The 21395-nt window shown below is 34.5% G+C and overlaps 1 protein-coding gene and 1 long non-coding RNA gene across 4 annotated transcripts in view; both read right to left on the minus strand.

Annotated features, from left to right (window-relative positions):
• Window positions 1-21395, minus strand: part of LOC18431587 (uncharacterized) — a 63531-nt gene extending 42136 nt beyond the window's left edge. Inside the window, exons 1-3 of one of the 3 annotated variants that reach the window (XM_020665611.2) lie at window positions 20726-21336; window positions 18348-18425; window positions 12533-17962 (exon numbers count right to left, since the gene is read on the minus strand). In XM_020665611.2, coding sequence (XP_020521270.1) covers window positions 17900-17962; window positions 18348-18425; window positions 20726-21085 — 501 coding nt within the window. In that variant the 5' untranslated portion in view covers window positions 21086-21336 and the 3' untranslated portion in view covers window positions 12533-17899. Of the gene's footprint in view, window positions 1-12532; window positions 17963-18347; window positions 18426-20725 lie in introns of those variants that run through there. The other 2 variants (XR_016049497.1, XM_088858470.1) reach the window with 2 other exon arrangements.
• On the minus strand, window positions 789-7802 carry LOC148783324 (uncharacterized). Its single transcript, XR_016049498.1, has 3 exons — window positions 5874-7802; window positions 5714-5789; window positions 789-5624 (listed from the first exon to the last, which is right to left on the minus strand). It is a non-coding gene; the product is annotated as an uncharacterized LOC148783324 (long non-coding RNA).

Raw genomic sequence — 21395 nt, forward strand, 5'->3', positions numbered from 1 at the left:
CCCTTGGGCGTTGCATTTGCATTTTTGTATTGTATAGTAGGCATTTTTGTGTTGTATAGTAGTTTTTGTTTTGTGTTGTATAGTAGGCATTTTTGTGTTGTATAGTAGTTTTTGTTGTGTATATTGTATAAATATTTTTGTAAATAATATAAAAGGCCTAAAAAAATGAAAAATAAAAAAGTTAATTTTTTGTATAGCAGTTAATTTTTGTTGTATATAGTGGTATAATTATTTTTGTAAATAATATGAAAGCCATAAAAATTTAAAAAATAAAAGTTTATTCTATTTGAAATCTCCATCTTTCTACTAACAATCTCTTTCACTAAATTTATTATAGAAACCTAAAAAAATATATTTTTGAAAAATTGAAATGTTATTTTCAAAATTTGTACGCATTTTATTAATTTTTACATTGATAACCAAATGTTTTATTTTATTTATTAATTTTTACATTATAAATCATGTAATGTACTATTTTTCTTACAGTTGCCAATAATACATTTTAAATTAGATAATATTATAAAATATTTTTAATTTGTTATTATTTATCTGATAAAATAATTATAAAATATAATCTAATAATTATAATTTCAGTATATAATATTATAATTAGTTAGGTTGAAATAATTTTGGATTATAGTTAGTTAGGTTGTAATAATTTGGGTTTTTTTAGCGGATTAGGGTTTTTCGCCAAAACAAGATTTTAATGGCCATTCTTTCATTAATTTAGTCTATTCTTTATTATAATCCATGTATAATTATATATTTTATCCATGATAATGCTATGATTTTTTTTTTATGTGATGCAAATTTAATACTTAAGTTTATACAGGGAAAGAGCATCTCAATATTCACAAATTGGTGAAAAAACTTAAAGTTAATAATGTAGTACCCGCATTTCTTATTGGTTCCTAAAAAACAACATTTATAATGAATTTTAATAATTTTTTCGGATTTTTTGAAGCTTTAATCCTATTGATTCAGCCGATTCCAGATCCAGATCGCCAATTCACCGATCCGGATCGATTTTTGAGGTACCCGATCCGAGTCACCGATCCGCTTTTTATATCACTGTAATAAACCATGTGCAAGGTTCTTTCTTAACCCACAAAACTTATACTCTAATACCACCTTAAATAATGCGGATATCATGAAGGGGTGAGAAACTGCATCTACCGGCCTGATCTTGATACTCATATGGAGTGTATGACATAGGGTAACCCTAAGCAATACGTGTTTGCAATAAAAGTTTTAAATTCAAATTAATGAATTGCATTTTTATGTTGTACTAATTGCTTGTATGCATCTCTTGTTCTTTGTAGTCCATTATGTACATGAAAAAAAGTGGGGAATTTTCATACAACAATACTAAAAAAACAGATGCAAAATTGCACCAAGGTTAGTTATAATAGTTTAATACACTACTATTTGTAGGTTTTGCTAAATTCTTTAGTTTTTTTATTGTTAAGTATTTCTATATTTTTGTCTATGTCAACACAATGGTGGACACTACACAGAATTTGAAGAAAGCAATTACAAAAGATTGCAGTAAGAGTACTGAGTCAAACCTATGCTTCCTTGAGGCTGATCTTGATACTCATATGAAGCGTATGACAGGGTAATTTTCATACAACAATAGTAAAAAAACAGATGCAAAATTGCACCAAGGTTAGTTATAATAGTTTAATACAGTACTATTTGTAGGTTTTTCTAAATTCTTTAGTTTTTCATTGTTAACTATTTCTATGTTTGTCTATGTCAGCACAATGGTGGGACACTACACAGAATTTGAAGAAAGCAATTACAAAGGACTGTAGTAAGAGTACTGAGTCAAACCTATGCTTCCTTGAGCCTAATCTTGATACTCATATGGAGTGTATGACACAGGGTAAACCTAAGTAATACGTGTTTGTTAAGTATTTCTATATTTTTGTCTATGTCAGCACAATGGTGGACACTACACAGAATTTGAAGAAAGCAATTACAAAAGATTGCAGTAAGAGTACTGAGTCAAACCTATACTTCCTTGAGGCTGATCTTGATACTCATATGAAGTGTATGACACAGGGTAATTTTCATACAATAATAGTAAAAAAACAGATGCAAAATTGCACCAAGGTTAGTTATAATAGTTTAATACGCTACTATTTGTAGGTTTTTCTAAATTCTTTAGCTTTTTATTGTTAAGTATTTCTATGTTAGTCTATGTCAGCACAATGGTGGACACTACACAGAATTTGAAGAAAGCAATTACAAAAGATTGCAGTAAGAGTATTGAGTCAAACCTATGCTTCCTTGAGCCTGATCTTGATACTCATATGGAGTGTATGACACTGGGTAAACCTAAGTAATACGTGTTTGCAATAAAAGTTTTAATTCAAATTAATTATGTTGTACTAATTTCTCGTATGCATCTCTTGTTCTTTGTAGTCCATTATGTGTACATGGAAAAAAGTGGGGAATTTTCATACAACAATGCTAAAAAAACAGATGCAAAATTGCACCAAGGTTAGTTATAATAGTTTAATACACTATTATTTGTAGGTTTTTCTAAATTCTTTAGTTTTTTATTGTTAAGTATTTCTATGTTTGTCTATGTCAACATAATGGTGGACACTACACAGAATTTGAAGAAAGCAATTACAAAAGATTGCAGTAAGAGTATTGAGTCAAACCTATGCTTCCTTGAGGTGTAAGAGCAGCTAGTGTACATTACAGTGGATACATGCCCCTAAGTGAAACAGGTTAAAGACTCAGATGTTGTACAACCTGGTGTATGTCCACTACAACTTGAAATTAGCAGAAAGACAAATAAAGAAGACTCCCATAGACTACACGTCGATCAACCTTAATTACATCTTCCGAAAGGACCTCGCCAATGAGCGGGTATCGCCAAGGACCCCAGTATTAGACCAAGATTTCCTTAAAGAAGCAATAGTCGATGTGGATGATAATGCCGACGCCTTAGCACCTAATGAAGGAAATATGGCGGAGGATATGGACACGACTATGAGTACATAGAGAACGAAGATGAGGAGCAAGATGACGAGGAGACAGATGGGGCACACTAAGATTGGTTCGAGAGGAAGTCTAGACATCGAGGTCGTAACCATAACCAGGAAGTCTAGACATCAAGGGAGAGACGAAGCCGTAACCATAACCAGGTTGTTTCCAATGATGACAATGTCGAAGCTGTTGAGGGTCATAACAAAGAACAGGGTGGGCGAGACCACGAAGGCTGGATGAGTCTTTGGCCAAAGTCTCCTAGACTCTAAGGAGCCATAACAAGGAACAGAGCGATTCGAGAGGAAGTCCAAACATCGAGGCGTAGCAACTACTTTTGGCAAGGGAGAGATGAAGCTGCAGTCGGCACCGTAACCAGGTTGTTTCCGAAGACGACAATGTCAAAGCTGCTGAGGGTGGGTGAGACCACAAAGACTGGACGAGTCTAGGAGACTTCGACCAAAGTCTCCCAAACTCTGTGGGCAAACAAGGAACAGGGTGGGCGAGATCATGAAGGCTGGACAAGTCTAGGAGACTTCAACCAAAGTCTGAGAGACTTTGAGGGTCATAACAAGGAACAGGGTGGGGGAGACCACGAAGCCTGGATGAGTCTGAGAGACTTTAGCCAAAGGGGGTACCATGGGAAATATTCTTGACTGGTGAGGAAGCACAACTACGGTACTACCGATTCCACCAGGGCTTCTCAGATTCTTCGCCTAGTAAACCTGATAGCGAGATACATCAATACCTTGACCCCCCCTCGCCACTCTACTGACCATTATTAATTGGATTTTATAACTCCTTTCATTGAATTAATGTTAAATTCTAACGGCATATCTTCAGAGTCTTCATATATTAATTTATATAAGAAGTTGTTTTAAATTTTTTTTTTTTTTTTTTTTTTTTTTTTTGGGGGGGAGGCAGGGGTTGACCCATTTTAAAAAAAAAAATCTATCGGACAAAACTGACCCAGTTAGCCTGATCCGATCTAATCACTTCCGACCCCATGTCCAGTTAAACGGGCAGTTCGATTTTTTGAACACTGATATCGATATCACAGGCGATTTAGTGAGATTTTGGTATCTGACAACACCAATTTGGTGAGATGAGTTGCTCGAAAACACCAATTCAAATATTGAGACCCGTAAGATATTGACAATCAAAGTTACATCTCATAAGGTGACTTTGTAAGATATAGGTGCTCTGAAATACCAATATCATGGTAATTACTTAATGAGATATTAGTTCTCAAAAGAACCAATATCTCATAAGGTGTTTAGAGTGAGACAATGGTATATGCAAATACCAAATCTCACATAGGAGGTTATCCAAGAAAAGTAATTTCACTTTGATGGAGGGAAGTTTCCACTTTTCACTTTGATGGAGGGGGGAAATGGAAACTTCCCCTCTAACAATTTCTAACCCATAATGGCATTGCGAAATGAGGGCTTCTACAAATAGAAAAAGAAAAGAAATATATGATGAGACCAGTGGTTTAAAAAGCGAATCGATCACTCGGATCGGGCATCTCAAAAACCCATCTGGATCAGCGAATCGGCGATTCCGATCGGGAATCGGCTGAATTGGTCGGATTAAACCTTAAAAAAAATTCGAAAAAATTATTAAAATTCATTATAAATGTTGTTTTCTAGGAATTCAATAAAAAGTGAGGGTACTCCATTAAGAATTTTCATTTCTTTGCATGAATATGCAAATATTTATATGTTTTTCCCTGCATGAACTAACTACTATTTACCATTTAATTTACATCACACAAGGATAAACATAGAATTATCATGGATTAAGTATATCATACATGGACTACAATAAAGCATACAATTCGTAACATACAATCTAAAAATAAAATGATAGACGACATCATTCTTCATCTTGGTCACGCAGGTGCCATTGATTGAATTCGCGTGACAATTAAATGACTCGTTCTAAGAATCAATCATCCAAATTAGTGGGCACCTGACTATGCCCAAATCTCTGAGTGTTAGTGTTTTATTGTGGTCCTGATCCAAAATCCCCGAAGCTTGTTCATCCTTCATGCTCACCTACACTATCGTGCTCATCGCTACCCTCTTATTGTTGGGACTCGATATGTGAATAATTTGGCTGGGATTGGGTGGCCTCAGAATCATCATCTTTCTCATTTTCCCTTAGACCCCCCCTTCCCACTCCCCCTCATTAGGTGCAATATCACCGACATCTCCGACGAACTGTGGATATGTTGGCGGGCTGCTTCCTCTTTCATGCTGCTCATCACCTTCTTCAAGATCTTTCTCACCGATAGCCTCAAGAAACGCTCTCTTGTGTAACACTGGCTCCTCTTCTTCTACTACCTATTGTTCTGCTGTGTCTGTGACAAATATTATGTCTAACTCTATCGGCCCATAGTCTTCAAGCTTCCTTCTTATTTGTCACTCTCGGAGGTTTAAGTTGTAATGAACGTAGACTAGTTTATGAAGCATCTCCAAAGCAAGTTGATTCCTCCTAGTAGTGTGCAACCATTGAAACGTACTCCAGTTTCACTCACAGTCAGTAGAAGAACATGTCTGCGAGAGCACCTTGATTGCTATCCCCTTTAGGTGACGTGAATCACTACCACCATTCAGCTAGATTAAAATGCAAAAAGCATTATAAGGGCAAGAACAATTCATAAGATTAAATATATGAATGAACAAAATATTAGTTAGGGGATAACCTGGATCCATCTTAGTTCGACAATTCCTGGCAAGTCTAGTTTCGAACGATCCTATAGCATCCTTATACATAGCAAGCTAAACAAAATATTTTGTTTTAGTGATTTATTCCTTACAAATATAACAACTCAATCAAGTTCTTACCCGAATATTAAATAATACCTCTTGTATTGCCGCTAATTGATTTCGACAGCTTCTCTCCAACCTGCCAATAATGTATCAGACCCCTTCCATAATCTTGCGTCAAATAGAAAAATTTTGGGTAGAAGTAGTAACCTAGAAAATATATAGATAGATAGAGAAATGTCATTTAAAATCTCATAAAATAATAATTTAGAATGAAACATTCTAATGATATAAATATATATTTACCTACATAATGAATTGAACGTCCAAATTTGGAGTTCCACCTTTCTATAATCTTGGTCACTTTACTAGCAAAACTAAACTTCTCCCCAATAGCGGATTTGGCCCTCTCGATACCTTTCATAAAGGTTGCCCATGGTAGCTTTATTGTTAGTATCCACCATTTTTAACATCGTGACTAAAAGGGCAGTGGCCTCTACGATACTGGAACATCGAGACCAGAACCTCCAATTTGAGACTATGCCGTCCACTTTTAGCCCGGTACTGGACTTCGAGAGGCAGTCATTTAACCACTCTTCACTGGTAAACAATCTCGTTATTGCACCTTTAGATTCCCGAATGGAGTCCACAGCTAAGTAATATGTCGCAAAGCAGGTTATGACAGGCCTGATTATCTCTTTTTGCTTAGACTGTTCTCTGAACAAAAATAAAATTTTAGAATGATTATATAAAAATCTTGACACAAACCTCGCTTCCTGTAGCGTCTCCTTCACAATTTTAGTCTCACCGATCTCCTCTAACATAAGATCAATGCTATGTGCAGCATACGGGGTCCATACTAGATGCTTCCTCTTATCCATCAACTTACTGCCCACAGAAACACATGCACGCGCATTGTCCGTAATAAACTGAACTACATGCTTATCTCCCACCTCCTCCATTATCTGACCATATAGTTGTACGTAGAAGTTTGCGTCTTTTTTCGTCCCTGATATGTCTTTGCTAGAAAAAAAAACTGTACTTTTTGAGGAATAGGCCAAGAAGTTTAAAAACTCATTTTTGCTAACTTTATTCAACCATCACTCATGAGAGTAATGCTTGTTCTTGGCCCACTTAGCTCATATGCCGTTGGGGGTTTTATCACGGGCCCTGCTCGCTGGATTGCGTTGACCATAAGTGGAAAATATGAGCTATTGGCTGCATCAATGGGGATCCCTTTATTGTAGAACCATTTACCAACATATCTGCCCAACATGTTTCTCGTACCTTTTACCATACCTTTGAGGATCATTTGCTCTGACTTAGGCTTTGAGAGAAATGGGTCTATACAACCATGACCTGCATTACAGACACTCCTAGATAAGCTAGAAACAATTTCTTCAACGTCTGATTCCTCTTGACACATATTGCTACCACCGCCTCCGTACATATTTGAGTTGGGCCCGTCATACATACTCGAGCTGGGTCCGCCATGCATATCTGAGCTGTCATAATCTAAACCCGCGTTCCCTCTGGCATGTTTCCTATAAACTCATTCTCGTGACCATCTCCAAGTCATTATTATATTGCTCTTCTAGATCATTCCCGCTTGATGGCGTATATAAACTATCTCCTCATCCATCCTCTGCTTTTCAATTTTTTTACCTTTGGTAGCCTTGAGAAATGCCGCCATCTGCGTTCTTACATTATTAGAGACACTATTGCACGAAGAAACATCTCCCTTAACCCCGGTCAAGTGTTGCTTGAACCTATGTACCCCACTACTTATCACTCTTTGGCAGTAATTACAAATAATTTTGTCTTTTTTGTTGGGATCAAGTCTGACCCCATGTTGCCATGCAGGGTCTTCTGCAGATCTTGTCATGGTTCAACTGTTTTAATATGTAAAAGGTTAAAAATTAACCTGACAGGTCAACATGAAAAATAATCACCATGTGTAGTGATAATATGTAGGGGTAGTTCATGAAGTTATATTTGTTACTAATGCAAAATATTTCTATTGACAAAAATATTTTAGTTCCAACTGATAAAAAATAATTTATTTATGCAACATTATAGATAAAACCTATATCAGCCACTACATATAGAACAAAAAATTTACATTGATATAGTATCTCAATAAAAAAATATATTGACAATGGTATAGTAATTCACAATGCCAATACATATGGACTTGTCACAAATCTTCATTTCGACAAACATGAATTAGTTCCTACTGAGAAAAACAAAATATTTATGCAACACTATAGATAAAAAAATGTCTGCATAAGTCACACTTAGAATCAAGAAAAAAATTACAATAATATAGTCATCCATAATGCCACTACACATATATTTGACACAAAAAACATTTACAATGATATAGTCATTCACAATGCCACAAAAAAAATTTACAATGATATAGTGGGCACAATCCCAACTCAATTGAAATGATCACATATAGTCGTACATCTCAATCACAAATATGCAAAGATAATATAATAAAAAATGCAAGCTCCGAACATGGCTACAACTCAATCATCAATAACATACATTTTTTGCATTAAAGATTTAATAATAAAATTGAAAAATCCAAGATAATATAATTATCATACATGCCACGATTTTTTTACAATGATAATCACTTTAATTCCTCATGATAATACAGTTTAACAACATGTACTTTTTGCATTAAAAATTTAAAAAATTAAAAATACATTTTTAAAGCAAAACTGCATTAAAAATAAAATACAGTTTAACATCATGTATTTGTTAATGTATTTTTTGCATTAACAACAAATTAAGAAATACGGTTTTGCATTAAAAATACAATAACATGTATTTTTTTGCATAAATAATCTATCAACAAGTAATTTTTTAAAATAAAAATTTAACAATAAAAATTAAAAATATTGTTTAATTCCTCGTGATAATAAAAAACTGGTCACAATTTTTCGAAAAATCACAATTTTTCAAAAAAATTGATCATGAATTAAAAACAAAACACAACGCAGTTCTTCACAGACCCACCTAACATCAGTCATTCCAACTAAAAAATCCGCCTCAAATCGAATAAATTACATCAAATTGAATACAGGTTTTGATAAACAACACTATAAGGAATCAAAGCCCTATAATATTAACACATTATTATCAAAATATTAAATAAAATCTATTGAATTGAGGAAAAAAAAAAAAACCGAGTTCTTCACAGACATCAATCATTCAATCTAAAAAATCAACCTCAAATTGAATAAATCAGATCAAATTGAATACATGTGATGATAAAGAACACTATAACGAATCAAAACCCTATAAATTTAACACATTATTTGTAAAATATTGAGTAAAATTGATAGAATGGAGGAAAAAAAAAAAAACCGCAGTCCATTTTTTCTTCACAGACATCAGTCTTTTTTTCTCAAAAATAAAGTTCAAATTGAATAAATAAAATCAAATTGAATACATGTGATGATAAAAAACACTCTAACGAATCAAAACCCTATAAACTTAACACATTATTTGTAAAATATTGAGTGAAATAGATAGAATGGCAGAAAAAAAAAAAAAAAAAACGCAGCCCATTTTTTCTTCACAGATATCAGCCTTTTTTTTCTCAAAAATCAAACTCAAATTGAATAAATAAAATCAAATTGAATATATGTGATGATAAACAACACTATAACGAATCAAAAGCCTATAAATTTAACATATTATTTGCAAAGTATTGAGTGAAATTGATAGAATGGCAGAAAAAAAAAAAAAAAAAAAAAAGCAGTCCGTTTTTTCTTCACAAACATCAGCCTTTTTTTTCTCAAAAATCAAACTCAAATTGAATAAATAAAATCAAATTGAATATATGTGATGATAAACAACACTATAACGAATAAAAAGCCTATAAATTTAACATATTATTTGCAAAGTATTGAGTGAATTTGATAGAATGGCTGGAAAAAAAAAAAAAAAACACAGTCCTTACCTGTTTTTCATGCACCCGTGACTTCAAATTCAAATTTGATATGTATTTGTCCAAACACTAACAAATTATGAATTAAAACTTTTGAACAACACTTTTACGATAAAAACCCTCAGATTTTACAAAAATGATGCCCTCTTTTGCTTGAAATCAAAGAAATGACGGAACCCTAAAACTTTTTTAGGGTTCTTCAGAGATCCAAGTTTTTTTGATCAAAATCGATGATTTTTACTTCCTTTTATTGACTGAAATGGCTGAAAAATTTAAAATAAAGCCTGCAAGATTAGATTATAAAGCTGAAAAAGATGAAAAATGATAAGAAAATGACAAAAAACCATGAAAATCGTGAAGAATACTGTGCAGCCCGTGTTCTTGGACGAGTCTCAACAGTGACTCGACGATTCACTATTGGGATCGTCCGGTTCTCTCTAGACACGGGCGATTCCCGGTATTGTAATAGAACAGACACGGGGTCTGCCGATTCCCGAGTCGAACCGAGCGAGTCCGATTCAACCCTCCGAATTTTCAATCCCTGGATGAGACCATTTACTTTTGATACAAGGAGATCACAATTATCATTGACCATTAGATTTGAAATCAGGTGGTTGAGAATGTGTCATTGTTTAGGCACAAAGTCCAAAATAAAATATCTCGAATATTGTGGCACACATTAGTATATTGGATATCACATCTAATGCCTAAAAGTGATTCTGACCTCCTTGTACAATCAATAAATGGATACTACAATCCCAAAAAAAAAAGCAACGAAATATTAAATAGTCGTCTCTTGAGGGTGGTTTGATAAATCCCCTCCCCAGCAAATAAAAGAAAAAAGAAACTCACTCGTCACGTTGACTTATTATATAGCTGACAAGTGACAACCGGTCACCTTGATTAGTATATAGCTGACAAATGACAACAAACATGTGCTTTGGCTTATTGCAATTTCTCTAGTCTAGATTTATTCATTTTCTGCCATCATGTACAATCCATATTCGAGCACATAGATCAGCTGACCGCATTTCCAAGACCCTGTTGTTAGGAAGTTCCATTACAAAATTGTACTTGGTGTCATGCCAAAACTTGAAACCTCATGGAAGTTTTTCACCTTTTTCTAGAATCTTTATGAGAATAAAGTACTCAAAAATAACCCACAAGCAATTTTTATATGACTAGTTCAAATAGCAGATATCATCACACTGTTGCAGTAACCACGCTGATGTGATCTGTGTAGTATGTGCATACTGCACTAGACAAGATGCAATTTGGATGACAACTCCCTGGACTTCATTAAACAAAAACAACATTTACAAATGAAACAGGGTTTGAATCCCATACTACCAACCAAAAAAGTGTAATCTGTTAAAAAATAATATGACACTAGAAACATATGTTGTTTAGAGCCTCAGGTACTAAACAAAAGTTATTTAATGAGGGCATGGAAATTCAACAAAACTTGGGCAATTGTGAATCATTAAAGAGGGTGCTCCAAAAGACCATGCCTCGTCAATATCCATCCCAGAAGCAATTCAAGCATATATTATAACCAAGGTTTGAAAACTAGGCGAGTCGTTCCGGACTCGCCCGGTTCGACTCGAGAATCAGCAGACCCCGTGCCGATTCCACTACAATACCGGGAATCGCCCGTGTCTAGAGAGAACCGGGCGATTCCCAATAGTGAATCGCTGAGTCACTGTTGAGACTCGTAGAAGAACACGGGCTGCACAGTGTTCTTCACAATTTTCATGGTTTTTTGTCATTTCCTTATCATTTTTCATCTCTTTCAGCTTTATAATCGAATCTTGCAGACTTTATTTCAACCATTTCAGTCAATAAAAAGTAGTAAAAATCACCGATTTTGATCAAAAACATTTGGATCTATGAAGAACCCTAAAAACGTTTTAGGATTCCGCCATTTCTTTGATTTCAAGCAAAAGAGGGCATCATTTTTTGTAAAATATGAGGGTTATTGATCGTAAAAGTGTTGTTCAGAAGTTTCTGTTCATAATTTGTGAGTATTTTGGACGAATACATATCAAATATGAATTTGAAGCCACAAATGCACGAAAAACAGATAAGAACTGTGTTTTTTTTTTTTTTTCCACCATTCTATCAAATTCACTAAATATTTTACAAATAATATGTTAAAATTATAGGCTTTTGATTCGTTATAGTGTTGTTTATCATCACATGCATTCAATTTCATTTTATTTATTCAATTTGAGTTTGATTTTTGGGAAAAAAAGACTGATGTCTATAAAGAAAAAATGGACTGCGTTTTTTTTTTTTTTTTCGCTATTCTATCAATTTCACTCAATATTTTGCAAATAATGTGTTAAATTTATAGGGTTTTGATTCTTTATAGTGTTTTTTATCATCACATGTATTCAATTTGATTTTATTTCAATTTGAGCTTGATTTTTGAGAAAAAAAGACTGATGTCAGTGAAGGACTGCGGTTTTTTTTTTTTTTTCCGCCATTCTATAAATTTTACGCAATATTTTGCAAATAATGCATTAAATTTATAGGGTTTTGATTCGTTATAGTGTTGATTATCATCACATGTATTCAATTTGATCTGATTTATTCAATTTGAGCTTGATTTTTGAGATTGAACAACTGATGTCTGTGAAGAACCGCGTTTTTTTTTCCTCAATTCGATAGATTTTATTTAATATTTTGATAATAATGTGTTAATATTATAGGGCTTTGATTCCTTATAGTGTTGTTTATCAAAACATGTATTCAATTTGATGTAATTTATTCGATTTGAGGCGGATTTTTGAGTTGGAATGACTGATGTTAGGTGGGTCTATGAAGAACTGTGTTTTGTTTTTAATTCATGATCAATTTTTTTGAAAAATTGTGATTTTTCGAAAAATTGTGACCAATTTTTTATTATCACGAGGAATTAAACAATATTTTTAATTTTTATTGTTAAATTTTTATTTTAAAAAATTACATGTTAATAGATTATTTATGCAAAAAAATACATGTTATATTTTTAATCCAAAACTGTATTTTTAAATTTGTTGTTAATGCAAAAAAATACATTAACAAATACATGATGTTAAACTGTATTATATTTTTAATGCAGTTTTGCATTAAAAATGTATTTTTAATTTTTTAATGCAAAAATACATGTTGTTAAACTGTATTATCATGAGGAATTAAAATGAATATCATTGAAACAAAATCGTGGAATGTATGATAATTATATTAGCTTGCATTTTAAAATTTTATTATTAAATTTTTAATGAAAAAAATGTATGTTCTTCACAATTGAGTTGTAGCCATGTTTGGAGCTTGCATTTTTTATTCTATTATCTTGCATAGTTGTAATTGAGATGCACGACTAATTGTGATCATTTCAATTGAATTGGGATTGTGCCCACTATATCATTGTAAATTTTATTGTGGCATTGTGAATGGCTATATCATTGTAAATGTTTTTTGTGTCAAATATACGTGTAGAGGCATTATAGATAACTATATTATTGTAATTCCTTTCTTGATTCTAAGTGTGACTCATATAGACTTTTTTTTTATCTATAGTGTTGCATAAATACTTTGTTTTTCTCAGTAGGAATTAATTCATGTTTGTCGAAATGAAGATTTGTGACAAGTCCATATGTATTGGCATTGTGAATTACTATACCATTGTAAATATATTTTTTATTGATACTACATCAATGTAAATTTTTTGTTCTATATGTAATGGCTGATATAGGCTATTTTTATCTATAATGTTGCATAAATAAATTATTTTTCCCAGTAGGAACTAAAATATTTTCGTCAACAAAAATATTTTGCATTAACAACAAATATAAAGTACCCCTACATATTATCACTACACATGGTGATTATTTTTCATGTTGAACTGTCAGGTTAATTTTTAGCCTTTTACATATTAATACAGTTGAACCATGACAAGATCTGCGAAAGACCCTGCATGGCAACATGGGGTCAGACTTGATCTCAACAAAAAAGACAATTATTTGTAATTACTACCAAAGAGTGATAAGTAGTGGGGTACATAGGTTCAAGCAACACTTGGCAAAGGTTAAGGGATATGTTTTTGCGTGCAATAGTGTCCCTAATAATGTAAGAAAGCAGATGGCGGCATTCTCAAGGCTACCTAAGGTAAAAAAATTGAAAAACAGATGATGGATGAGGAGATAGCTAGTTTATATACGCCATCAAGCGAGAATGATCCAGAAGAGCAATATAATAATGACTTGAAGATGGCCACAAGAATGAATTTACAGGAAACATACCAGAGGGAACGGGGGTTTAGAATGCCTGGTGGTTATGACAGCTCAGACATGCATAACGGACCCAGCTCGAGAGCGGGCCCAGCTCAAATATGTATGGAAGGGGTGGTAGCAATATATGTCAAGAGGAATCAGACGTTGAAGAAATTGTTTCTAGCTTATCTAGAAGTGTCAGTAATGCAGGTCATGGTCGTATAGACCCATTTCTCTCAAAGCCTAAGTCAAAACAGATGACCCTCAAAGGCATGGTGAAAGGTACGGGAAACATGTTGGGCAGTTATGTTGGTAAGTGGTTCTACGAAAGGAATCCCCATTAATGCAGGCAATAGCCCATATTTTCCACCTATGGTCAACGCAATCCAGACAGTCGGGCCCGGGGTCAAACCCCTGACGGCATATAAGCTCAGTGGGCCAATATTGGATGAAGAGGTGGAAGAGTTAGAAAGCGGATTGAAGAATATAAACAGAGTTGGCCAAGAACAGGCATTACTCTCATGAGTGATGGTTGGTTGAATAAAATTAGCAAAAATGAGTTTTTAAACTTCTTGGCCTATTCTCCAAAAGGTACAGCTTTTTTGTCTAGCAAAGACATATCAGGGACGAAGAAGGATGCAAACTTCAACGTACGACAATACGCGTGCATGTGTTTCTACGGGCAGCAAGTTGATGAATAAGAGGAAGCATCTATCTAGTATGGGCCCCGTGTGCTGCACACAGCATTGATCTTATGTTAGAGGAGATCGGTGAGATCAAAATTGTGAATGAGACACTTCAGGAAGCGAGGTTGATGTCAAGATTTATATATAACCATTCTAAAATTTTATTTTTGTTCAGAGAACAGTCTAAGAAAAAAGAGATAATCAGCTCTGCCATAACCCGCTTTGCGACAAATTACTTAGCTGTGAACTCCATTCGAGAATCTGAAGGTGCAATAACGAGATTGTTTACCAGTGAAGAGTGGTTAAATGACCGCCTCTCGAAGTCCAGTACCGGGCTAAAAGTGGACGGCATAGTCTCAAATAAGAGTTTTTGGTCCCGATGTTCCGGTATCGTAGAAGCTACTGGCCCTTTGGTCACGGTGTTAAGAATGGTGGATGCTGAAAAAAAAGCTACCATGGCATCCTTTATGAAGGCATCGAGAGGGTCATATCAGCTATTGGGGAGAAGTGTAGTTTTGCTAGTAAAGTGATCATGATTATAGAAAGAAGGTGGACCACCAAATTTGGACGTCCAATTAATTATGCAGGTAAATATATATTTATATCATTAGAATGTTTCATTCTAAATTATTTTTTTATGAAATTTTAAATGACATTTCTCTATCTATATATTTTCTAGGTTACTACTTCAACCCAAAAATTTTCTATTTGACACCTGAACATCCCCACAAGATTATGGAAGGGGTCAGATACATTATTGCCAGGTTGGAGAGAAGTCATCGAAACCAAGTAGCAGCAATACAAGAGGTATTATTTAATATTTGGGTAGGAACTTGATTGAGTTGTTATATTTGTGAGGAATAATGCACTAAAACGAAATATTTTGTTTTAGCTTGCTATGTATAGGGATGTTATAGGATCCTTCGGAACTAGACTTGCTAAGAATTCTCGAACTAAGATGGATCCAAGTTATCCCCTAACCAATATTTTGTTCATTCATATATTTAATCTTATGAATTGTTCTTGCCCTTTTTGCATTTTAATCCAGCTGAATGGTGGGAGATATATGGTAGTGATGCACCTCACCTAAGAGGATAGCAATCAAGGTGCTCTCGCAAACATGTTCTGTTACTGGCTGTGAGCGAAACTGAAGTACGTTCTAATGGTTGCACACTACTAGGAGGAATCGACTCGCTTCGGAGAAACTTCATAAACTAGTCTATGTTCATTACAACTTAAACCTCCGAGAGCGACAAATAAGAAGGAAGCTTGAAGACTATGGGCCGATAGACTAGGACATAATATTTGTCACAGACACAGCAGAACAATGGGTAGTAGAAGAAGAGGAGCCAATGTTGCACAAGAGAGCGTTCCTTGAGGCTATCAGTAAGGAAGATCTTGAAAAAGGTAATAAGCAGCATGAAAGAGGAAACAGCCCGCCAACATATCCACAATTCGTCGGAGATGTCGGTTATATTGCACCTAACGAGGGAGAGTAGGAAGGGGGTCTAAGGGAAAATGAGAGAGATGATGATTCTGAGGCCACCCAATCCCAGCTAAATTATTCACATATCGAGTCCCAACAACTAGAAGGTAGGGATGAGCTCGATAGTGTAGGTGAGCATGAAGGATGGACAAGCTTCGGGGACTTTGGATTAGGACCACAACAAAACACTAACACTCAGGGATTTGGGTATAGTCAGGTGCCCACTAATTTGGATGATTCGTTTTTAGAACGAGTCAATGAATTGATTGTCACGCGAATTCAATCAATGGCACCAGCGTGACCAAGATGAAGAACGACGCCGTCTGTCATTTATTTTTAGATCGTATGTTATGAATTATATGCTTTATTGTAGTCCATATACTTAATCCATGATAATTCTATGTTTATCCTTTTGTGTGATGTAAATTAAATGGTAAATAGTAGTTCATGCAGGGAAAGAACATATCAATATTCGCATATTCATGCAAAGAAATGAAAAATTCTTAATGGAGTACCCTCATTTCTTATTGAATTCCTAAAAAACAACATTTATAATGAATTTTAATAATTTTTTCGAATTTGTTTTAAGGTTTAATCTGACTGATTCAGCCGATTCCCAATCTGGATCGCCGATTCGCCGATCCGGATGGGTTTTTGAGATGCCTGATCTAGGTCACCGATCTGCTTTTTAAACCACTGGTTATAACTTATGAGGTATATATATATATATATATATATATATATATCGAATGATACAGTTGCCGCTAATTACTCTCCTGAAGAAAGGGGTGTCACATCAAGCACAATGCTTGTCAGTAGTTGAACAAGGATTTAATCGGAGGCTAAACCACAAAACCTTCCCTACACATACCTGCAAAAACACCTACGATGACAACAACTTAAGAATAATACTCATCTTATGGGAGGACAGGCGCCTCTACAAAATCTTCTACACAATGAACCGCCACTGTCTAAACTGAATATTAAGTTCCCTTGCCATGGTGGTGGACAATAAATGGAGTAGTGAAGAATTTTGTTACTTATTAGAAGTAGCTTTACTAAAGTATAAATCGAATGTCCATTGTCATGAGCTTATACAAATTGAATGTAAATATTGACAGATTTTTTTTTACATCTTCTATGCTTAGAAAGAGAATAGAAATATCCGCCAAAGTTGGAATGAGAAAGAGGTTAGGAGCATCAAAGATAATTAGAAGAAAGGATGAGAAAATTTGATTTGGGTGATATTAACAATGATGACTGTTATGAATGGAACATACCACACAAGTTGAGTAATCATCTACATTTTTGTCATACCACACAAGTTGGATGAGTAATCATCAACATTTTTGAGTCATCTGAGAGTTTATATGCATATCTTACAGCTTCTTATGCCTTCGTAAAAATAACATTGTTTGCATTGAAACTATTAGAGCAGCAAATTAACAAATTTGAATTTCTTATAATATCACCTTTTGTGATGAAGATGTTCAAGTTTGATTTAGTAATTCCAAAAATTCACGGATGTTTATATGATATTTTATTGTTGTCTGAGATTGGTGGCAAACAAGTGTATGAAGTTTATTTTTTAAACATCTATTCCAAGAAAAAAAAAGTGCATTGTTTATACATCAACTCAAAGTACTTTGTGCAATGAAATCTGAACTTATATATTTCACATGCATTGTCTCTTACGTTTTCCCAAGATTTCATCTATCTCAAACTATTTAACTCCGGTAGAAAGGGGAACACGACAATACCTCACACCTCAGGCCAGAATTGCTTGACACCTTATCTCAAACCAAATCCAAGTAAGAAAGTAGAAAGAGTGTGAACAAAAAGAAAATTGTTCCAAAAGGCCAATAAGAAATAAAAATAACCAAGCATATATGAAATATTTTATATATATATGAGTAATGATCCTATGAGACCCTCCCACACCCATGTGTGTAGGACCCCAAAGGATCACCATTAAATTTGACATAGATCTCTAAAAAAGTCAAGTCCCACACCCATGTGATAACTTTTCTAGAGATCTATGCCAAATTTTATGGTGATCCTTTGGGGTCCTACACGCATGGGTGTGGGAGGGTCTCATAGGATCGTAAAAACTTTGTATGCATGGCTAAACCAAGAAGTTACTTCTACAAACAAATCGACAGTAATGGTGCTTACAGTTCCTTGAACGATATCTCGTCCCACAAACCATAAGAAAGCCCCAAGGCCTACAACAGGAAGAAGCACAGCAAATATCTGTACATGCATAACAAACCCCAATTGGTCAACTAAATCATAGAGATCGAAAATTCTAACTCATAGAAAAAAGAAGTCCAAAATATCTACAGTAAGAGCAAAATGAACTTCTTTCAAATATAATATAAAATCAAATACTATCGAAATTAGACCATAAACACCTGCTGCTAGAAAGTTCTCATAACTGAAAGCATACATCCAACATTCTCATGACTTATTCCTAACATACCAACTGATACATTGTCATAACAGTTATAAAATTAAATGAAGCTTCTTGCATTACTGATTATCTTGATTAATGGTAGAGCCTGCTAAATAGAAGGCCAAATTCACATACTTTTATAATAAAATCTTGAAATAAGAAGACCAAATACATCAATGGAAAAAAAGACCAGGATAACACATGAGATTCAGTCACATTCCCCATTGCAAAGTTGAATAGAAGAAACAAAATACAATTACAGTAATACAACAAATGATAGACAAATAACCATACAAGTAACGGATTTAATAATAGCAAGCCCTGGGAAGATCATCCACTTTTGGAATTGTGACCAATAATCGAATAAATAAATGTCAAAACGAAAATCAATAAATCCAGCCTCAAGCACTTTGCGACAAACATCAACAACTAACCACGAATACAACATAATAGGTACCATTTCATGTTCAAGAAAATAAAAAATAACGTGTGAATCCCTAGCCCATGTCACATTTCAGAAGCTTCTTCATATTTCATAATCACATTGTCAGAGAGTTCTTGCTTAATCTGGGTCCAAGCATTAACTTAATAATAAAGAGAAAATCTTATCCTTTCTCTTTTTATTGCTAAAGAGAAGCTCATACATAATCACAACAGAAAGATGAATCTAAGCATTGAAGGATAAATGATGAAAGGTGGAGGTCGATAGATAAAGTGGAAGTACTTAAAGGAATAAAACAAATGGGATTTACCAACGCTGGTGCATAGAAAAGACATTTTGACAAATGTGAAAATAGAAATGCATCATAAATTGAAATGTCACTGGACCAAAGAAATTAGAACAAGTGGCCAAAGGATATAGCTGAAAATATGAATTTGTCTATGAAGAGACATTCAGAAATGTTGTTTATCTATCAAATGTATCCCTGCATTTGATTCACACTGTGGACAAAGGTTAAATCACCTTGATGCCAAAAAATGATCATCCATGGGAACCTAGGCAATCCTATTGTTTCAAAGACTCGACATATCCACCTAATGTCTTTGTTAAAATAAATAAGACAAAAGACCCCCTGCATGGTTACAGATATTTGGCTCATTCCTGGGAGAACTAGGCATTGTAATGGAGTATTTTCGTTACCATTCCACATGCATGTCTAGTATATGTGAGTGGAATCATTTTCATTGAAGAAGATATAGTTAGCTTCGTGCTTTGAAAGCAGTGAAAGGAACTAGCCAAAGGTTCTGTTCCACTTACCAAAAAAATTTCTCCACTCATAAAACATTTGGTGGCCATTATTAAAAAAAACGAAAAGATTCTTGCTCGTTCAATTCATTCAAGGTAGCCATTCGCCTCAGGAGGCATTCCCTAGATCAAACCATTGGCAGGTAAAACAATAGTTATCCAAATGGAGATGAACAAGAAATTAAAAAGTGACAGTGCCATAGTTCTTAAAAGTTCTGTTTTCAAGTTGCAAACTACAGTACCTCATATCAACTCATCATAATATAGAATCCCTGGCACACCATTAGAGGTTTTGAAGAGGAAAAGAAATGATAGAAGGAAAAAGTAATGATAGACTATTGTTTGCTTGTTTTGCTTCTCTCCATCTATGTACCCACTATATGCACTTTTATTTGCTAGCAATGCTTCAGATTTGGTTTGGAAGGTTACCTAAATGGTCAGAGGTTTATCACAGGGTTTTCTCAAAAGCATTTGCAAACATTCAAACAAGTAGAGAGATAAGAGACACTCAGAACTAGGCACTTCTTAGATAGAAAACCAAGCTGTTAAGGAAAGAAGGATCATACTTCACTAATTTATGTTCATAATAAGCAAATGAAAGGCGCAATAGAGAAATAAGCATTCATAATCTTCCAAGAACTTACAAAGAGAAAATCAATCCATACAAGAAAAACCCAATAAGGGAATTCCTGTACAATGTCTGAAAACAGCTAAACTTTAAGGTACAAGAAAAACCCAATAAGTGAATTCCTGTACAATGTCTGAAAAACAGCTAAACTTTAAGGAACGAACAGAAAAGATATCATTATGAATTTATGATACCAAAACCAACCAGAAAGGAAGAATTCTCACCCAAATGGAAACTATGGCATCCAAGAGCCACCCAAGCTGCCCTGTAAGTGAAAGATAAGCCAACCCAATTGCCAGAACCAGGTTCCCCACAACCCTAGCAGTGTTATTACTCTCATCATTTCCATTTCCACCATTGAACCCAAACCCTTGCACCAAAACAACCCTCTCTCTCTTCAAATTCTTATTCATCAACCACAATCTCTCTCTCCAGACAAGCTCTCTTCTCTTAAGAATCTGAACATGGGGAGCAGAACCAAGCTTCCTTTGTGAACAAGGGATAGTATTTATGGGGGACAAGAATCTGATTTCGCAACGGCTAGTGAAGGAAGGGAAACGGATAGAAATTTGAAATGCATTCATGTTCGTTCAGATGAGTGATTCTCTTTTTTGGGTGGTTTGGGATTAGCAAGTTTAGGGACTGGTTTTTGAGAGAGTATTTACAGGCAAGAATGTGAGGCTCATCAACCGCATGATGTATCTGTCCCACGTGGCCCTACAACGTTTTAGTGAGAGATTAGGATTCTTCATTAAGGACGCTTAGGACAAACTGATTTAATCTTTTCGCGATATGCACTGCTTTCTTCGTCCGTGATAACGTGGATGTGGATGATACCAACAAATGAAAGTGGACTACATTGGCTCCAAGGGTTGATGCCCCTCGCAAAATCCT

Source organism: Amborella trichopoda, chromosome 2 (genome assembly GCF_054954075.1).
Source record: "Amborella trichopoda isolate Santa Cruz 75 chromosome 2, AtrichopodaSantaCruz75HAP2 v2.0, whole genome shotgun sequence".
NCBI classification, from domain to species: domain Eukaryota; kingdom Viridiplantae; phylum Streptophyta; class Magnoliopsida; order Amborellales; family Amborellaceae; genus Amborella; species Amborella trichopoda.